Source organism: Narcine bancroftii, chromosome 2, assembly GCF_036971445.1.
Source record: "Narcine bancroftii isolate sNarBan1 chromosome 2, sNarBan1.hap1, whole genome shotgun sequence".
Lineage (NCBI taxonomy): Eukaryota > Metazoa > Chordata > Chondrichthyes > Torpediniformes > Narcinidae > Narcine > Narcine bancroftii.
This window is the reverse complement of record NC_091470.1, coordinates 210,389,498-210,411,600: the sequence shown is the minus strand read 5'-3', so window position 1 is coordinate 210,411,600 and position 22,103 is coordinate 210,389,498. Positions and strand designations below refer to the sequence as shown.

At 39.4% G+C, this 22,103-nt stretch overlaps 1 protein-coding gene across 1 annotated transcript in view; it reads left to right on the top strand.

Moving 5' to 3' along the window:
- The window catches only part of dipk1c (divergent protein kinase domain 1C), a 46,914-nt gene extending 36,372 nt beyond the window's left edge, over positions 1-10,542 (top strand). The window contains exon 4 of the mRNA XM_069915383.1: positions 10,335-10,542. Within this exon, the coding sequence (XP_069771484.1) occupies positions 10,335-10,538 (204 nt within the window). The 3' untranslated portion in view covers positions 10,539-10,542. The remainder of the gene's footprint in view (positions 1-10,334) is intronic.
- The last annotated feature ends 11,561 nt before the right edge of the window (positions 10,543-22,103 follow it).

Here is a 22,103-nt window from a genome sequence, read left to right as displayed (position 1 = left end):
CCATAAATCTTCGTCCGTGAAGCCAAGCCAAAGAAGATATCCATTATTGGATAAATCTCCTAAATTGATAATTAGAACTAAGATGGCTAAACAGTTGATGGTTTTAATGAAGGAGTTGAATTTAGTAGATATATAGAGAAAATTAAATCCTAAAGAAAAAGATTTTTCATTTTACTCACTTCAACATTATTCTTTTTCAAGAATAGATTTGTTTTTAGTATATGTGCAATTGCAAGGTTGAATTATGGAAGCTGTGTATAAACCATGGATTAATTACTTGTAATGCTTCGGAGAGGATGGAGAATGTCTATAGTGGTGTTTTAATTCTTTCCTACTTAAAGATCTGGAATTTTGTAAATTCATATGGGATCATATCCGAAGTTTCTTGAAGGTAAATGTGGGTTCAGCTGATTCTAAATTTGTCTTATGGGACGCTTTGAAAGCTTATTTATGGGGACAAATTATTAGTTATCTGGCTAAAGTTAAGAAGCGGCGATTGGCTGAAGCTAACAAGCTGGAAAAGGAGATTAAAGTTCTGGAGAAATATTAATAATGTGTTTCAATGGAAGATAAAAAAAAAATACAATTGGTAAATTTAAAATTGCAGTATAATTTGTTGCAAACATAAATTTGAAAGGCTTTTTACAGAGGACTAAGCAATGGTATGAGTTAGGGGAGAGAGCGCATAAGGTCTTTGCACGGCAGTTGAAAACAGAACAGGCATCTAGGACAATAAATGCTATTTGATATCAGTCAAAAATTATGTAAACCTCAGGAAATTAATGATAAATTTCAACTATGAGAAGCTCTATACATCTGAAGTGGGGCACGATTTGATAACTATTGATGATTTTTTAAATCTGGTTTAACTTTTCCTACTTTAAATGATAGGGAGGTAAAGGATTTAGATACTGGTATTACTATTAGTGAATTTACAGAGGCTCTTTGAAATAAGCCAAGTGGTAAATCCCCTGGTGATGATGGGTTTACTTCTGAATTTTATAAGGAGTTTCAAGATTTGTTAGATCCTTTGTTGATGGGTGTTTTAGACCAGGCAGCTAAAGTTGGTTCCTTTTTTTCTAAAGCAATTATTATTGTGATTCCTAAGAAGGATAGGGATCCCTTGAATGTGGGATCATATAGACCTAATTCTGTGTTAAATGTGGATTATAAGATAGTAGCCAAGGTCTTGGCCAATATACTAGCATGGATCAGGCAGGTTTTATTAAGAACCATTATTCAGCAGACAATGTAGTAAAATTGATTTATTTGATTAATATTTCACAGCAGCAATCCGACTTACCGATGGTAATCTCCTTGGATACTGAAAAGGCCTTTGATAGAGTTGAGTGGGGATTTTTGTTTAAAGTTCTGGAAAAGTTTAAATTTGGGCCTCTTTTATTGGTTAAGTCTTTCTATAAAAGACCTACTGTGAGAGTGGTGACAAATGGACAGATATCTTCACCTTTTATATTAACCAGATCAACTAGACAGGGTTGTCCTTTGTCACCAGCTCTGTTTTACATTGGTTATTGACACAGATTGTCCTTTGACACAGATGTTTAGGCAAGATGATGCAATAACAGGTGAATTCTAATGAATACAAAATATATTTGTTTGCAGATGATGTGTTGATATTTTTAATTCATCCTTTACAGTCTTTGGAGACCTTACACAAAAATTTGCAATAATATGGAGTGTTATCTGGTTATAAGGTTAATTGGGAAAAGAGTGAAATTATGCCTTTGGTGGAGATGGATTATTCATCATGTAGAGAGATTGTGAAGTTTAGATGTTCTGATCATATTAAATATGTGGGTATTATTAATAATAATTATGATCATTTATTTATGTTGAATTATTTACCTTTATTGACTAGAATTAAAGATGATTTGAATAGGTGGAAGGATTTACCAATAACATTAATAGGACGGGTGAATTGTATTAAGATGAATATTTTTCCTCGAATTCAATTATTTGTTTCAATCCATTTCATGTAAGATGCCTTAAATTTTTTAAGGATATTAACTCCTTGATAAGAATGTTTTTGTGGAAAGACAAAATGGTGAGAGTTTCATTACAAAAATTAACATCTCTACAACTATCTAACCTTCAGCACTTCTTTGAATCAGCTCAATTAAAATTTATAAATAGAATTTTTCAAGAGGATACTCCTTTGGTTTGGGCCACTATTGAATTATGTCAGATTGGTGAAAAGAGGATGGATCAATTTATTTACTGATGGAATTCTCAGTTATTATGTAGTTATAACTTAGCGGTTTTGAAGCATCTGCTTGAGTTGTGGATCAATAAGAATGAACAGTTTGGTACAGAAGGTAAAGGCTCAGCTAAGACACCTTTATTTCAAAAACTTTTACCATTTATGATTAATAATCAATTATTGAACTTGTGGGAACAAAAAGGAATGAATTTGGTAGAAGATTATGAGGCAAGACATTTTATTCTCAAAGAATGAGAGAAATATGAAGTACCTTTGAGTACTTTTAAAAAAAAAAAAACTTATTATCAAGTTAAAGCTTTATTGTTAGAAAACTTTGGGTGTACCTTGTGTCTTCCAAGAAGATCTAAATTTGAGTTTAATTACTGATGGTACCAGGAAGGGTTTCATATCAAATGTGTATAATTTATTGCAGGATAGAACCCCCCAAGCCAGATGTAGATAAGACTAGAGTGAAATAGGAGAAAGATTTGGGAATATCTATCTCTCTGAAAGAGTGGATGTCGGTATGTGAAGATGGTATGAAAGTTATAGATTGGTTCATTATACTTTTATTCATCAATTATATTGAACTCCTGAGAAATTGAAGAAATTTAAATATGCCACTTCAGATTTATTCTTTGGATGTCATAAGGAAGTAGGAACCTTTTTACATTTGGTTCGGTTATGTGCGGTTAAACTTTTTGGAATAAAATTAAAGAATTTTGGAAGTTACGTTTAAATTTAAAATTACAGTTGACCCATTTATATTTTTATTGGGTGATATTAAATCCTTGTGTTTAGAGTTGAAATTGGATAAATCTCAAATTGCTTTTCTGAGGATGACATTAGCAGTAGCCATGAAATATCTTGCAGTTACATGGAAGAATGAGATTCAATTGAATATTCAACGATGGCACACGGAGATGAGGTCATGTATTCCTTTAGAGAAGATAACATAATTTACAAAATAATCATTTTTTTGTCAAAGTTTGGAGCCTGTAAATGGATTGGATGCGTACTAATTGTTAAAATATTTTCCCATGTGGTCCCAAACCACGACACATATCTTAATGTATTGTTTTAATTATTCTCCTCCATTTTTTTGGGAGCGGGTAGGGTGGGACAGATCGGGGGGTTTTTATGGGACAAAATATGTATTACATTGTACTTTGTATGTATTATATAAATAAAAGTTTTCAAAACAAAAAATCACCTCATCTCTTGGTGGAATTTGGGGGCTATTTGTGGCAAGCAGGCAGTAGATTGCTTGGTGGAACTGGCCGCACACACTGCTGATCACCCCACCTCCTTGCCCTGGTGCTTCCCCTCCCCTCTCGCAGCCTTGCTGTGAGGAAGGTGTTCAGGTCTAGCGCTGAAGTATGCAGTCTTCCCACAACCCTGTGAGGGCAGCACAAGCTGCAGGCCTTCACTATTTGGTGCTGCTGACACAGAAATGCAAGGAAAACAAATCTCAAAAATGTTCTATTATTTCTTTGATTAATGTTATCAAACATAACCTCATGGCAACGTTACCATGTTACAGAATCTGCGGAAACTTATAAGAACAGTCCTACTCTTTACACAGGGTGGGAGAGGGAGAGGTGGTGGAAGAAGAACAACCACAACAACATTTAACAGGTGTTCAGACAGACACATGGACAGGCGAGGAGCAGAGTGACACACTCCAAGTGTAGAATGAGCAGTTTTGATAAATTGGCATTATTTTAAAAATAATTTAGACATACAGTACAGTAACAGGCCCTTTCACCCCACAACCGATTGCTGCCTAATTATAAAATTTGACCAACATTTGGGATGGTGGGAGGAAACCAGAGCACCCAGATGAAACCCACGCAAGCGGGGAGAAGGTAGGCACTCCATCTCCTCTCCACATATACCACATTCTGTCTGGAAAAAGTTGCCCCTCAAATCCATTTTAAGGTTTCCCATCACATCTTCTTGTCCTCTGGTTTTGGACTCCCCTACACTGAGAAAAAGACTGCATCTCTCTACCTTACTGATGCTCCTCATAATTTTATTAACCTATTCAAGATCACCCCTCAGCCCCCTTCACTCCAGTTGCAGCTGATCCAATTCCTCTTATCACTCCAAACTCAAGCTCTTTCACTAATGCTCTAATTTGATAATAAACAAAGAGTTCCCTGAAATCCCAAATTCCTCTAAGTTGCTTAAATGATAAAAATTTACCCTCTTCAAAACAATTCTGCATTAACTTTATTCCTTTGATCTGCTAATTTCCTAAAAATCTCATTTAGAAGGAATTAATTTATTTTGATATATTGGGGCCTGAGCCAATATTTTACCTTTTGAGCCTATTAATAAATTCCTTTTGGACCAAATCCCTAATAAGTGTTTAAAAACCAGTACATTGTATCTTTGTAATAAAACAGAATTCCATTTAAATACAAATTGATGTGGACAAGGTTCCAGTATACCGGCCAATTCTACCCTGGCCCAACTAGGGGGACGAAACATCTAACATATGATTAATAAATCTTAATCAAGCTGCCTCATAATAATTTTGAAAACTGGGTAACTGCAAACCCCCAAAGCATACTTTGATTGAATATTTACATCAATCGTTATCCCTAAATACTTAATTTTATCAGTCCAACGAAGTTTAGTAATTTGTCTGCACTGGTTGTAATTTCGTTCAGAAATTGGTAATATTTCACTTTTGTCCCAGTTCATTTTGAATCCTGATTATTTACCATATTGTTCTAAACATTCTTGCAAGTAAAATATAGATCATTCTGGATTAGTTAAATATATCAAAACATCATCCACCAATAGATTAATCTTGTATTAATCATCTACTAACTTTATACCTCTGATATTCTCATTCTGTCTAATAGATTGAGGTAATGGTTTGATGACCAATGCAAATAGAGCTGGCGACAGAGGACAACCTTGAGTTGAATGCGATAATTTAAAGAAAGAAGAGTTTTGACCATTTTTTTGCCACCCTAACTACAGGATTATTGTATAATGCCATCACCCGACCAATAAAAAAGGTTGAAACTTGTATTTCTTCAACACTTTAAATAATAAATTCTATTTGACCCTATCAAAAGCTTTTTCACCATTTGACCTAGGTCAGATTGCTGATGTGAAGCATTGATCAGTGAAATCACTCTAAGAATATTATCAGAAGCATACCTATTTTTAATAAAACCAGCCTGATCAGCATTTACCAATTGTGGTAAATACTTAGCGAAATTACTGGCCAATAGACTTGCTATTATTTTATAATCCACATTCAATAAAGAAATTGGCAGATATGAAGGTACTTTCAAAGGGTCTCTATCTTGTTTGGGTATAACTTATTATTGAACTCAAACACAAATCTGGTAAGGCTTGTTCTTGAGTTACCTGATGAAGAACATCCATAAATAAAGAGGACATCATCATTAAAAAACTTTGTAAGATTCAACAGTGAACCCATCTTCTCCTGGAGATTTCTCATTAAGCATTTGTTGAATAGCACTCTTCATTTCTAAATCTGTAAAAGTAGAATCCACTTTCCTCACATCATCTTCCCCTAATATTGGCAAATTTAATTCTAACAAAAAAGATTCAATGGAACCATCTTTTCGAACTCCCTCAGAAGCATATAATTTCTGAAAAAATTATAAAAATTGCTCATTGATTTCCTGAGGTTTAAAAGTAACTGAATTATCTTTCCTCACAGCATTAAAGTTCTTGATGCTTGATCTGTTTTCAATTGCCAAGCCAAAACTTCATGGGCTCTGTCCCCTAACTCATAATAACATTGTTTAGATCTTTGAATTGGTTCAAATTGGTATGTTTGTAATGTATTATATTGTAACTTCGTCCGCGAAGCCAAGCCAAAGAAAAAGAAGATATTGTAACTTCAATTTTGTCAAAACTGCCTTATTATCCTCCATACAATTCCTCTGAATTTTCTTTTCCAAATCAGCTATCTGTTTTTTCAATGACAGTCTCTGCCAAAAATTTCTTCTTTTCCTTTGATGCATATCTAATAATTTGACTACGTAAAAATGCCTTCAAAGCATCCCATAAAGTAAAATTTCTCTGAACTGCATTCCTATTCAAATCCAAGAAAGAAACAATTTAATCCTTAATGAATTTTACAAATTCTGTTTTTTTCAATAACATTACATTAAACCTCCACTGAAAGGTTAATTGAATAACTTCCGCTCCAACACAAGAAATGAATAGCAATGAATGATCAGAAATTATTCTACTCTTATATTTAGCTTAAATAAAACGTGATTGCAAGTGTACTGATACCAAAAAAAGTCAATACTTGAAAATGAGTCATGGCGCAAGGAATAAAATAAAAAAACTTTCTCAGTAGGATTTAACTTTCTACAAACCTCTATCAGGTTTAAGTCTTTCATCAAAGAAACCAATTGGACCACTGCTTTTGATTTTTTTCACGATTTTCGGAGATTTATCTAATAGTGAATCTAATACACAATTAAAATCTCCCCCAATCAAAATGTTTTCTTTAGCTTGACTTAAAGTTAAAAAAGCTTCAGTCATAAATTGTTCATCATCGACGTTAGGTGCATACACATTCAACAAAGACCATGACTCAGCAAAGAGTTCACAATTAATCATTAAAATTCAGCCAGCTGATTCCATCGAAGATTCAAGTTCAAATGGTATTTTCTTTTGAATCAAAATCACCACTCCTCTTGCTTTCGAATTAAAAGAAGATGAAATTGCATAACTGGCCCAATTCCTCTTCAATTTCAAATGTTCTCTTTTGGTTAAATGTTTCCCCTGCAAAAAAGCAATATCAACTTTCATCTTTTTTATATGCTAAAACATGTTTTCATTTAATCGGGTTATTTAAACACTGCACATTAAATGTTGCAAAGTTCAAACTAGACATTGTTATCAGAGTAAAATAAAAACCCCCTTCTTTCTATTCCTTCTATGCACACAAAAAAATCCTTCTCCAATAAAACATTTGAAGCTCCCCTTGCTAAGTAATCTAAATTAAACAAACACTAAACCCCTCTCTAAACAAAATAAAACTTGCACAAATAAAAAGGTTTTTGTTTAGAAAAGGAAACTACAAAGGTAGTAACTCCCCACTTAACTGGGTGTGGAAAGAAATAAAATCCCTCCCATAGGTGGTGGATGACTTCCGAAAGCTTCACTGACCTCCATCCCCCAAACCGGACATAAAATTAGAAGTCTAAATCAACTCACAACCCCAATGAATTCAATCCCAAAGCTTGTTCCGGATCATCAATATCAATCAAACTCTGACATATTTGTCTTCCCATTCCCATTTCCATTCTTCTTATCAGGTGTGTTCCTCTTAGGTGAAGGTTGCCTTTCAGTAGCCCTGTCTGGCAAAGAATTAGCAAAAATTAAAGCATCACGGTCACTCTCAAAAAACTGTGATTGGAAATTTCCATAAAAAATCTTCAAAACTGCAGGGTATCTAAAAGAGAATTTATAACCCTTCCTCCAAAGCATCTCTTTAGCAGAATTAAATTCTTTATGCCTTTTAATAATTTCTTGACTCAAATTCGGATAGAAAAATAACCTGTACCATCAATGGGGATTGATATCTGCAAGCATTTTGAACTGCTACTCTCAAAATAATTTACCTATCTTGGTACCGTAAACAACGGATCAAAACAGTTCATGGAGGTTGACCCGAATATGATTTACTTCTTAAGGCCTTATGTGCTCTATCTAATTCCAAATCTTTTGAAAAAAATTCCAATCCCAGTGTTTCAGGGATCCACTTTTAAATTTTTTTTATTGGATCCAAACCCTCAATTCCTTTAGGAATTCCCACTATTTTAACATTATTCTGGCGGCTTTGATTTTCCAAAGAGTCATTCTTTTTCAATAAGTCCTTCTTCTGAATTTCCCATCCAACAAAAGAATCTTCCACTTTTTCTATTTTTTCTTTATTACGATCCACTTGTTCTTTACAAACTTGAAAGGCACCTTCCATCTTCTTAATATTGTCTTGAACTGTATCCACCATATTCAAGCATCTGTTAACATCAGTTTTAATGACAGAAATATCTTTCTTAACAGAAGAAACTTCTTCACAAATATTATTCATTTTTCAGTCATATCATAAATCCATGGTCAATCTGAGTAGACATTTATGTTGACATATTACCCATTTGATGAGCTATAGATTCCAAAATTGTAAAAACAGCATCAAAAGTAGTATCACTAGTCTTTCCTTGAGGCCTACCTTCTTTCCCTTCAGTAACAGTCAGTGACTCTTCTTCCATTTCTTCAGTTTGGCCAAAAGGTTTTCCTTGTTATTCCTTTAATTTTGCCATTTTCATCACCCTGCTTCTGGTCTGCACACCTGCAGACCCAGACCCGACATTTTCAGGAAATCAATGACCAATTTTTTATCATTTTATCAGAAATTATATGCTTCTGAGGGAGTTCGAGAAGATGGTTCCATTGAATCTTTTTTGTTAGAATTAAATTTTCCATTAGGGGAAGATGATGTGAGGAAAGTGGATTCTACTTTTACAGATTTAGAAATGAAGGATGCTATTCAACAAATGCTTAATGGGAAATCTCCAGTAGAAGATGGGTTCACTGTTGAATCTTACAAAGTTTTTTATGATGATCTGTCCTCTTTATTTATGGACGTTCTTCATCAGGTAACTCAAGAACAAGCCTTATCAGATTTGTGTTTGAGTGCAATAATAAGTTATACCAAAACAAGGTAGAGACCCTTTGAAAGTACCTTCATATCGGCCAATTCCTTTATTGAATGCGGGCGTGCTGATCAAGATAAGAGGAAAAAAATTGGAAGCCCAGTGCGATCTTGTGGGTGTAATACTTAAATGAGCTGGAGTGCATTGCTGCTTGGTTGGCTGTCCAATCGATTCCACTTGGTAAGTAGGCTTTCATTTCTTCTGTACTTTTAAAAGGAAGTTTCTTCTGAATCTATGCTTTCGACTTCTTTGTATTAGCAGCCATTATAGTCTTTTAGCATTCAGACAACTTCATAGCAAACTTTCAACACTTTTAAAAGTATTTTAATTTGTGTATTTATTAATCCAACTGGGGGAAGACAGAATTACACTTCTTCCTTCGCCATCAGGCCACATCCCCCACCTCACTTCTAAAACTCTCGCTCGTTCTTGGCACTCCTTTGTCAGCTGACCGCCTCTCTCAATCAACCTTTGCAGGTTCCGTCTAATGTCATCGAAATTAGCCTTGCCCAAATTTAGGACTTGTGGACCTAATCCTATCTTTTACTTGAAGATAATAGGCACTGACTTCAAAGTACCCCCTGCTCCACTGATTGCCCAGAGAGAACATCTGAGGGAATATAAAACTTATTCAGTAAAATAAGTTTCAAGAATGAGTGATGTTGGCTTGAAGCTGCTCCCCTCAAAGCAAAGAAGGATGAGTGGAGATCGGTGAAAGTGCACAAGATCACCAAGAATTCAGAATGGACAGATTAAAAAGAAAGTTGCTCCCACTGATAAACTTGAGGAAGCAAATGTAAATTGATAGGGAAAGGAGAGAGAAGAGAGGAGAAAGGCTTTGCTTTGGCAAAGAGTGTTATCACTGCAACTCATTTTCTCAAGGGGACACAGTGGAAGTCCAGACTTTCAAAAGTAAAATACAACAATCTGTAGACACTGGTTGAAGTAAAAATATAAAGCTGGAGAAACTCATCAGGTCAACAGTGTCCTTTATATATTCTCCCTCTTCCACCCCCCCCCCCCCCCCACCACCACTCTTTCATCTGGACGCCTACTGACATTTTTCCAGCCCTTGAAGAAGAACTCAAGTCCGAAATGTCAGTATTTTTTTTACCTTTGCTACATAAAGGACATTGTTTGACCTGCTGAGTTTCTCCAGCATTGTGTTTATATAGTTAGGGCATTCAGCATGTACTGGATACAGACTTGAGGGAAAATGAGATGCAGGGCTAAAGGAAAAGAACTCTGTTGAATTTTTTGCAAGGATTCAGGCTGAATAGACTCCATTCTATATGTCTACTGCAAAGTATGGGCTATTTCTTTTCCTGTTGCAGTTGTGGGATCATCACTAAAACTCCTCTAATTTATATATTTTTTTCACACAGGTCATTTGTGACAAAATATTCCGCCCATTATTCTCACCAAAGCTGAGTGAGCTCAGGGTGTACCATCCACTGCAACCGCAGCTCGACAAAGCAATACAAAGATGTGCAGAGCTTTCTAGCCAGGGGAGAGTGGACAAGAAGATTACAGAGGGCACGTTCTCGGAACTGTACCACTTGTTTAAGGCTGGTCAAAGAGAACAATGAAATAAAAGCAATGAACTTGCTCTCCAGTGGTCAACATTTACCTCTGTTCATTGACCTTGATGTGCAAGGAAGCTCCATGACAATTCATGGTATTTGCTGATCTGACCACCATGTCTGTTACACACATTTGCACACACAAACAACTGGAACAGCAGGGCCAGTTTTAACCATTCTACATGAAAGCAGGATAGGTGGTGAAAAATAAAATCTCATCCTATGAAGGGGTCTAGGAAGGGGTCTAGGATTAAATCCCTGGGGATTTAAATCCCTGGGATTAAATCGTCTAGGATTGTATTCGCTCGAGTTCAGAAGAATGAGAGGAGATCTTATAGAAACATATAGGATTATGAAGGGTATGGATAGGATAGATGTATGAAGGTTTTTTGAGCTGGCCGGGGAAACTAAAACGAGAGGACACAGTCTCAAGATTCGGGGGAGTAGATTTAGGACAGAGATGAGGAAAAATAGTTTTTCCCAGAGAGTAGTGAATGTTTGGAGTTCTCTAACTAGGTAAGTGGTTGAGGCTGCTTCATTAAACATATTTAAAATTTGGTTAGATACATTTTTACATGATAGAGGAATTAGGGGATATGGGGAAAAGGCAGGTAGGTGGAGTTAGGTAAATTAGATCAGCCATGATCGTATTGAATGGCGGAGCAGACTCGATGGGCCATTTTTGGCCTACTCCTGTTCCTACTTCCTATGTTCCTAACATCTTACATCTAAACAACCCCAACTATGTGCAAATGTATGTGTATGAGCGTGGATTACATAAACTATTACAAGTTAGACACAATTCTGAAAAGTCAATTCAAAGTCCAGTCTTAGAAATCTTGTGTTGAAACTCAATTTTTAAATTATTTTATTTAACAGTTTTTGAACCACACAGTAAATACATTTCACTCAATAACATATTTTCAAAAGTTATACATGTGGCTTAAACACCCTTTCACACCCCCAAATTCAAAAAGAAAAAAAGAAAAAGAAACAAAAATGACTGGAGAATGTCAGTAGAAAAAATTGTATAACATGAAGTTTTTTAATAATATAATGGTACTGGGGTTACCAAGAGAGGAGCTTATTAAACATTCATACCTACATCATGTAAATTGGGGCGCCAAATCTTCCAATATACCTGATATCTATTTCATAAATTTCAAGTAATCTTCTCAAGTGAGATACAACTCTATAACTCTGCATGCCACCTCTTCATTCCCAACTCTATAACTGATTTCCAAGAAATAGCTACACACTTCTTGGAAAGTGCTAAACCAATTCATAGAAATTCAATTTGATACTTTCAATGTCGGCCTTCTAATCTTAATATTACCTAAAAAAGACAGTATCGGGTCCCACAGGAACTTAATTCCCATTAGTCATTGCAAAGAATTCCCAACTCCAACCAAAAGTGTTTAACTTTAGAACATTCCCAAGTAGAATGAAAAAAAAATCCAACTTCTAGACCACATCGAAAATCTGATAACATAGGGTTCAATTTCTTTAGTTTTTGAGGAGTTTAAATATAATGATGCAAAAAATTATATTGAACTAACCTGCCTGTAATGTTTTTTGTCATATTATCCCTTCATAATTGCATCCAATCTTTCTCTTCTATTTGTCAATTTAAATCTGTTTCCCATCTTAATCACAATTAATGTACCCCCATTTTAAGTGCTTTTTTTTTAAGTAAATTATACACTCTAAAGATAAATTTATTTATATTAGTATTATTAATCAATTATTCATATTCTCTTTGAGTAGATAACAGCAAAGTAGAACCTATTTTATCAATCAAAAAAGCCTAAACTTGAAAGCAACAAAAGAAAGCATTATTTGGCACATTAAATTTATTCTTCATTCATTCAAAAGTAATAAATCTTCTGTCTTCAAAACATCAGGTACTGATGGCTGGGCGAGCCGAACCCGGGGATTTGGTCAGAATTGCCTTCTCCTAGCCTTTGTCTAAAGAGGCTTTGCCCACAAGGCAGTGGGTGAGATCCGAGACAGGTCTTCCAGACACTCCAGTGCAGCTTCAGGATGCTGCCGACGCCCCAATGTTGATCCAGTCCGGGTTGGTCAGGCTGGCAAAGGCAAAGGTGAAGATGTCATTGGGCTGGCAGGGCAGGGCTGGGCAGGGGATCTCATGGGTGGCCGGCGGTGGACCGTGCCTCCTGGCCAGCTGACTGATGCACAGCTTGGGGGAGGCAGTGGGCTTGACGGGCCTCCAGGCCTTGCCATTGCCCGGTCGCTCGCTGTTCCTGCGGGGCATGTCCCTGACTGCAAGGAAGCTGGGGTAAATCTCGCCCTCGGCCAGGTTGAATGGGGGTCTCCAATTTGCCAGTTGGTGACCCGAGGGCCATAGGCTGGCCGCGGCCATCATCCACGAGCTGAATGCCTCCAACCACCCCAATGGCTGTGATAATAACACCAACACAAGGCTGCTTGCTTATTTTGGAGTGTTGCCTGCTTGTAGGGAGTGATGTGCTAAGAGTACTAGAGTATGACACGAGGTCAAGAGTGGAGAGGTTGCTTGTGCAGATTTGTCTTTCCTCGCTGTGCCATAGAATGTCCGCCTCCGCCGCTACAGCCCCCGGGTCTTCAAATGAACACTTGGGTAACACGAGCTTAATATCATCTGGCATTCGCTCTAAGAAGAGCTGCACGAATAACATATTGGGCCTGTCACCAGCTGCCAGGAACAGCATTTCATCCATTAGTTCTGAAGGGGTACGGTCTCCCAACCCATCGAGATGTAGTCGTTTGGTTGTCCTTACCCTACGGGACATAACATATACGTGTGATAAAAGTGCTTTTAAAGCATCATACTTCCTGGTACATGGAGGATCTCATAGGAAGTCTCCAACCCTCTTAGCCATGGCCTGGCCCAGGGCACTGACAAGATGGTAATAATGAGTGGTGTCCAATTCGAATTTGCGAAGGTGAAATTGTTTCAGCATGTTGGAACTACAGTTCAGCCTCAGCTGACCAGAAAGATGGGAGCTTCACAGTTCTTGGATTCGTCAAGGTCACCATTTGTGGCCACTGGACTCACAGTGGACACAACGAAATAACCATATAAGGCGTTTCTAGAGTGAATCAAATGGATTTTCTCTTCATCACCATACAACCTTTTAAAAGCCTGAATCATGAGCTTGAAACGCACTGATGTCATCATGCACTGACATCACATGGGTGGTTCGATGCCCACTGGGAGTTGTAGTAGCGCCACTACAGCTTAAGGAAATATGCTCCAAGATAGTGACCAGCAGCAATGGAATTTCATCAAATGCAGTGAACTGGGATTCACTAGTGGTGTTTTGTACTGAGGGCTGGCCCTGCCTCCCGGCTCCATCCCCATCTGCCTACATATAACCCTGGTTTCCCGCCTAAACTGAGAACCCTTCCAAAGACCACTGATGGACACAGTTATAAGCTTATAAAAGCATTTGTTCTCCCTCCAGTTGTGAGAGCTTTTATTTGCACTGCATTTGTATTAGCTTATTCCCTAAATGCTGGCTGCACTGCTCAAGCCAGGTTTGCTGCTGATAGACCCACTGTCCCCCATTGTGGCTGAGGAGTTCATGTACTGGCTAGACTGCCTCCAGGCCTACATGAATGTGACCAGAGACTTCTTCACACCAATGAACTCAGGAGGTCGGAATGAAAGGGTATGCAGTTATCAGAGACTGCGCTACATATGATGCTGCCATCAAGGTGTTGAAGGCTCGATACCTGAAGTAGCAAAACAAGGTCCTAGGGAGGCACTGACTTGTTCTACATTGCCAACGGCCAGGAAAGACCATTGATGATTACCTGCTGGATCTGTGGATGTTTGCCAAGAAGTGCAAGTATGAAGCAGCTACAGGTCATGTCCATGAAGAAGAACAAATCTGGGACATTCTAGTCGTGGGGTCCACTCGAGGTACATGAGGCAGCGAATGCTCATGCTGGGTAAGAAGGTCCTGGCTGGCCACGTTGAACTGGCCAAATCGTTTGAACAGGCCAAGCTCGAGAATGACGACCTTGAAGCTAATGAGCTAACTCATCCAGGTGAGCCATTCTAAGGACCGGCTGCTCCTGCTACCCCTGCCCTAACGGCTGCCGTTTCCCATGCCAGCGAGCGCTCCCACATTAGAAAATGCTTTTTCTGCGGCAAGAGCCAGCATCCCCGATCTCGTTGCCCAGCTAAAGCCTCAGTGTTTTCCAGCTGAGGCAAGAAAGGGCATTGGGCAAGGGTTTGCCGCGCAAGCGGAAGCCAGGGGAAATCCACAGCTTGCACCGCTCCCAGATCCTATTCCAGCCCAAAGCCGTCTGCCTTTTCCAAAATTCCATAGATTCGGGGGAGGTCCCTGAGGATTGAAGAGTGGCTGATGTGGTGCCGATTTTTAAGAAAGGAGGGAGGGAGAAAACGGGAAATTATAGACCGGTCAGCCTGACGTCAGTGGTGGGGAAGATATTGGAATCTATCATAAAAGGAGTAATAGCAGAACACTTAGGCAGAAATGATAGTATAAGGGCTAGTCAGCATGGATTCCTTAAGGGTAAGTCATGCTTGACTAACCTTCTGGAATTTTTCGAGGATGTGACAAAGGGGGTGGACTTGGGAGAGCCAGTGGATGTGGTATATTTGGACTTCCAGAAGGCCTTTGATAAGGTACCGCACGGGAGACTAGTGGGCAAGATCAGGGAGCATGGTATTGGAAGTAAGGTGCTGACATGGATAGGAAATTGGTTAAGAAATAGGAAACAAAGGGTTGGAGTAAGTGGGTCTTTTTCAGGATGGCAGGATGTGACGAGTGGAGTGCCGCAGGGATCGGTATTGGGTCCTCAGTTGTTTGTAATTTATGTAAATGATTTGGATGAGGGGATTATTAATAACTTGAGCAAATTTGCAGATGACACGAAACTGGCTGGCGGTGTGGGGTGTGAGGAGGATGTCAGGAAAATGCAGAGTGACTTGGACAGGTTTGGGGAGTGGGCTGCTGAATGGAAGATGACGTTCAATGTGAGCAAATGTGAGGTTATCCATTTTGGGGGCAATAATAGGAAAGCTGAGTATTATTTAAATGGAGACAAGCTAGGGAGTGGGGAGGAGCAAATGGATCTGGGAGTACTTGTTCACCGGTCACTGAACTAGCGTGCAGGTTCAGAAAGCTGTGAAGAAGGCAAATGGCATGTTGGCTTTCATAAAGAGGGGATTGGAGTATAGGAACAGAGACGCCCTTCTGCAGTTGTACAGGGCCCTGGTGAGACCCCAACTGGAGTATTGCGTCCAGTTCTGGTCTCCAATTTTGAGGAAGGACATACTAGCTATAGAGGGTGTGCAGCGCAGATTTACAAGGTTAGTTCCAGGGATGGCGGGGTTGACATATGCTGAAAGGCTAGAAAAACTGGACTTGTATCCGATGGAGTTTAGAAGGATGAGGGGGGACATGATTGAGGTATACAAAATTATCAGGGGGATAGACAGGGTGAAGTCGGATTACTTGTTCCCAATGATGGGGGAGACGAGAACTAGAGGGCATAGTTTAAGAATACAGGCCCTTTAGGACGGAGATTAGAAAACATGTGCTCTGCTGATGGCTGGCCCTACCTCCCGACTCCGCACCCATCTGCCCACATATAACCCTGGTTTCCTGCCTAAACCCAGAACCCTTCTGAAGACCACTGTGAGACCCTACCCTTACTTATAAACTAATAAAAACGTTTGTTCTCCCTCCAGTTGTGAGATCTTTTATTCGTGCTCCACCAAGGTAGGGTCATTTTTTTCTTTTAAAACACTATATTTATTAATAACTACAAATAATATAACACATTAGTCAAATCAAACCCAAATATGTGCGAGTAGACGTGTGTGTGTGTGTGTGTGTGTGTGTGTGTGTGTGTGTGTGTGTGTGTGTGTGTGTGTGTGTGTGTGTGTGTGACCCAACCATTACAACTTTGACATAATTCGGGAAAGTCATTCCAAAGTCAGTCTTAGAAATCCATTGCTGAAATGCAGGCAAGTAATTACAAAGGAGATGGAAGAGACTGAGTGAAAACTCACAAATCCTTGTCGAGTTTCTTACAGAGATACACCCTCTCCTTTGTACAGTTGTCACAACTCCCCTTTTCCTTGCGTAGGGGAAACAAAACATATAACTTCCACAATGCTTCCAAAATCTAGGTAAGGGATAATCAAAGTGACCTTTCCTTTGGTCACAATCTGATACAGAATTTTTCCTTTTCCTGGCAGGAAGAATCAGCCAAATTGTCCATTATCACACAGAGTTTTTATCTGATGGTCACTGATCAATAATATGTTGCTCCTTCATTGTTCCACACACAGGACTCTCTCATCACCTGTGTCCCTGGAAAAAGCAACCAATATTCTTCCTCATCTCCAAGGTCTCAAATTTGGGTACAGCCTGGCCTTGCTGTTGCCACCCTGTCTCTCCAAAACTGCGAATGGTTGAATCCTGTAGTGACACTCTCACTATATGAAAAAGGAGCTTGTAATACTCCCAAGAACTTAAATTTCCTCACTATCTCCACCTCTGATCTCCCAATAATCTCCGGATTGAACACCTCTGGCTTTCCTTTCCTGAAGTCAACAATCAGCTCCAGAGTTTTGGTGACATTGATTGCGAGGTTGTTGTTGGTGCACCATTCAGCCAAGTTTTCAATCTCCATCCTATATACTGACTCATCCCTTCCTTTATACAACCCACTACCATGGTATCATTGACAAATTCGTAGATGGTGTTATTGCCATGTCGAGCCATACAGTTATAGGTGTAAAGTGAGTAGTGTAGGGGCTAAGAACACAGCCCTGTGGTGCTCCAGTACTGGTGGAGATTGTGGTGGAGAAGCTCTTACTGATTCTCAGTGATTGTGGTCTGGTCCAAAATGCTGGAGAAACTCTGCAGGTTCCACTGAGTCCATAGGAAGCAAAAATATATAACCACCGTTCATCCAGGGTTCAGGCCTGAAATGTTGGGTAAAGATCTTTACCCTCTATGGACGCTGCAAAGCCGGATGAGACCATCCAACATTTCTGTGTTTTTACTACAATCACAATGTCTGCAGACTTTTGTGTTTCACTGGATTAACATTAATATGATTATAATATCCCTTTTGAACCTCCTACTTCAAATTTGTTTCCAAAACGAGAAAAAGTTTCAACCTTGAGGAAGGGCTCAGGCCCAAAATGCTGGTTCAATCACTTTGCCTCCTCTAGATGCATTGGGACCTGCTGGGTGCCTGTGTATTAACTAATCTTTGGCCTGTTTAGCATTTGACTGATTTTTTTTTACATTTAAGTCAAGGCAGACATATAATTTACAACCTATAAAAAATTTATGGTCATAAAATGATTGTTTTTACAACTGTTTGATGCCGTTTGTTCAATTCTTGTGTGATATGTTTTTGTAAGAGAGACTGAATTTATTCTCGCATGTGCTGAATATAATTAGAATTGCTGTTTAAAATGTTAGTAGAGTTAATGTTGTTATATTCCAGACAAATCTGCTGAAACCTTTACCTATTTTTTCCATCATAATAAATTAGACAAATAAATCAGGTACTGCTTCCAATTTCTGGATATTTTACAGAACTCTTCACTATGCAAATACATTTGCCAACTGTTTCTATGAATGGCCCAGGGCAAATTGAATGCCTACATCTCCAGTGGCTTGGTGAATGAATAATTGAAAATCTTATTGAATCATATTTATTCTTTAAGCAGAACACTTCTGAAAGAATCTCGGGGAAGAAGGGCAGTTTTAGACCAATCTCCTGGATGATTGATGGAAAATCCTGATGTGCTGTTGGAGAGGGTTCAGAGAAGGTTCACTGGATTGAATCTGAGATTATCATATGAGGAGCGTTTGACAGCTCTTGGCCTGGACTTGTTGGAATTTAGGAGAATAAAGGGGAATTTCATTGAAACATTTTTGAATATTGAAAGGCATGGGCAGAGTAGATGTAGAAAGGTTGTTTCCCATGGTGAGAAAGTCTACGACAAGAAGGCACAACTTCAAGATAGAAGGGCTTCCACTTAGAACAGGGATGCAAAGGAATTTCTTCAGCCAGAGGTGGTGAATCTGTGGAATTTGTTGCCATAGGCGGTTGTGGAGGTCAGGTCATTGGGCAGAGATTGATAGGTTCTTGTTTAGCGAGGGGAATCAAAGGTTATGGAGAGAAGGCCAGGCAGTGGGGCTGTGGAAAAATGGATCATCTAATGACTAGATGGGCCTAATGGCCTATTTCTGGTCCTATGTCTTCTGGTCTTATGGTCTTACTTTCTACTTTAGTACAGAATCAATATATTGAATGATATTCCTGCAAGTAGACCACAATACATTGGCCTGACTGTGCTAATTAATGGAGCCTATTTAGCCTGCCTGATGCTTTGGTTTGATAACATATTTTTGACAGTGCCTTGATGCACAAGTGGAGTGAGAGAAAGATAGATTCATATGCCACACACGATCTACCATATACCTGTTCCTGCTGCACTCCCTCTGCTAAAAGGACCTCAAAGGGAACATCCACCACAATCCCTTTTTTAAGGACTCCATAACAAATAGCATCCAAAATATTTCCCTGCATAAATCCTTTCAAGCTGCAAGCTGAGATAAGGATTATAAAATCCCTTTAGACCAAGTGTTATTTCAGAAATATTCAAAGTTCATATTTCAACTATTTTCAGGTTTTACCAACTCAAACTCTCAACTACTTGACGCAATTGGAATATAAATCAATGAATTTCAACTCTGCCTTTATTATCCTGTCATTATCTGTTATTGAAACCCAGTGGATATTTTGGAACGGCGTTACCTCAAAGTATCTGACTATTCCCTCAAATTCAAAACTTCCATGGCAGAAATAAATTAATTTTGAACCAACAATACCTCTGAGTCATAGGGATTTGATGAATTCACAGTGAAGATTAATTTTCAGTGTTCTTCACTGCTCTACATGGATATGGGCAGAAACATTATGGGTGTCATCATCAAAGGTTCGGAGAATGAACATCTCCAGCATTTATGCTGTTTGCATCCAAGTCCCAACCATCAGCGACCCAGTCATAAACGTTGCATGGATGTTACATTTCAACTGGAGTTTCATTAGTCTTATTCTGTGGTGCAAGTTGAGCATATCAACGGCTTGCTTTATGACTTGGGCACATCTCTCTTCCACTCTAATGCTAAACATGAGAACCCCATTCCCTACCCAAAGGAACGACATCTGTGGACCACATTTCATTTCTCCACAGCAGTGAATTATGACATTTTTGTTTGCTCATTCTTGGCTCCTAAATGGAACCAAAACGCATTATTCATGCAAAAATTCATTGTTCACCACTTTTTAATAAATATATGCAATCATTGACAGGATTTTTTAAAAAAACACAGCCACCAATAACCAAAGAACCCTGATTAAACACAGTGCTGGGGTCTTCTACAGCAGACCTCCAGCCATTCCTTCTGTGGACTCTCCATTACATGCCAACATGCACAGGTTTGCGAAACTGCAAAGGAAATGTCATTGGCAGAAAGCAATAAAAGAGCTCAAATTGCCGTTCTCAACTGTTCTGAATAGAAGTTTCAACCTTGAGGAAGGGCTAGGGCCTGAAACATCGGGAATATATCTTTACCTTCTGTGGACGCTGCGAGACCAGCTGAGTTCCTCCAACATTTCTGTGCTTTTACTACACAGCGTCTGAAGACTTTTGTATTTTACTGGAATTAAAATTAATATGATTGCTATAACCTTTTGAACCTCCAACTTCAAATTTGTTTCCTAAATGAGAAAAATTGCAAAGGAGCAAGAAAAGAGAGAAACCTTTTTAACGAAGGAGAAATACAAAGAAAAACAATTTTGGAAGTTTCCATTACACAGGCTGTTCTTATAGGGAATGCATCCAGGGAATTCACCTAGACAGCAGTTATATTAAGCAGCTCATTTTGGACTGAAAATGTTTCCATGGAGTGGAGGCAGGCCAATACTTCAAAGAGGCAAAGTTGAATACAGGAAATTACAACAGCATTAGTCTGAACTTGCTGAAAATTAGGACATTCAAAATGATCTTGACAAATATGCAATTTATGCATTTTTGTATGGAAGGGATTATCAAAGCCTGCATTTGGATTCTGACACAAACCAGCCTTGTTGAATTTTGGAGTTTACTGAACTGGAGGTTTCAAATTAAAAAAAAAAATTGTAAACTGCCAAATAAAAACTTGATACAACTTGATGGACCCACGGCTCATCAAGCCACTGTCTCCAACACCATCTCCAACCTCATCACCTCTGGTCACATCCCTCCCACGGCCACCAACCTCATGTCTCCCATCCCCGTATTGCTCGTTTCTACCTTCTGCCCAAGATACACAAACCCAACCATCCAGACAGACCCATGGTTTCTGCCGGCTCCTGCCCCACTGAACTAATTTCATCCAACCTTGACTCTATCCTTTCTCCCCTGGTCTAATCCCTCTCATATCAATGACTACATCGGGGATGCCTCATGCATCCGTGATGAGCTTGTCAATTTCATCCACTTCGCAGCCAATTTCCACCCTGATCTCAAACTCACTTGGTCCATCTCTGACAACACTCTCCCCTTCCTGGATCTCTCTGTCTCCATCTTGGGAGACAAGCTTTCCACTGGCATATATTACAAACGCATCAACTCCAACAACTACCTGGACTACACTTCCTCACACCCTGTCCCCTGCAACTCTTCTCTCAATTTCTCCCTCTCCGCTGCATCTGTTCCCAAGATGAGGTCTTCCAGTCCAGAGTTTCTGAAATGTCTGCCTTCTTCCACAAACATGGCTTCCCCTTCACCACCATCAACAACCCTCACCTGCATCTTCTCTACTTCCCACTCATCTGCCCTGGCCCCCTCTGGCCTCAGATGCAACAAACATTGAACCCCCCTCGCCATCAGCCTTTGCATCCAACACCTTTGGAATTTTCGGCACTTACTACATTATCCCACCCCAGACACATTTTTCCTTCTCCTCCCCTCTTGGCCTTGACTGCTCCCTCCATGACTCCCATGAACACTCATCCCTCCCACCTTTTGTCCCTCACCCCTGGCACCTTCCCCTGTGGCCGCAGGAGGTGCAACACTTGCAGCCACACCTCCTCCCTCACCACGGTCCGGGGCCCCGAAAAGGCCTTTCACGTGAAGCAACACTTCCCTTGTGCATCCACAGGACTGATTTACTGCACCTGGTGCTCCCTTTGTGGGCTTCTCTACGTCGGAGAGACCGGTCGCAGACTAGGAGATCACTTTGTTCAGCACCTCCTGTCTGTCTGTAACCATAGAGACCTCCCAGTGACCAACCAGTTCAATTCTGAGTCACACTCCTATACTCACATGTCTGTCCATAGCCTTGTGTAAAATCCCACCCTGATCACCCACAAATTGGAGGAACAATGTCTGGGCCCCCTCCAGCCAAGTGGCATGAGCATTAACTTCTCTGCTTTCTGATAACTTGCTCACCTTTTCTTTCCCCTCCCCTTTCCAGTTTTTCCAGTTCTCTCCCCCTTTCCCCCTCCACCCAGCCA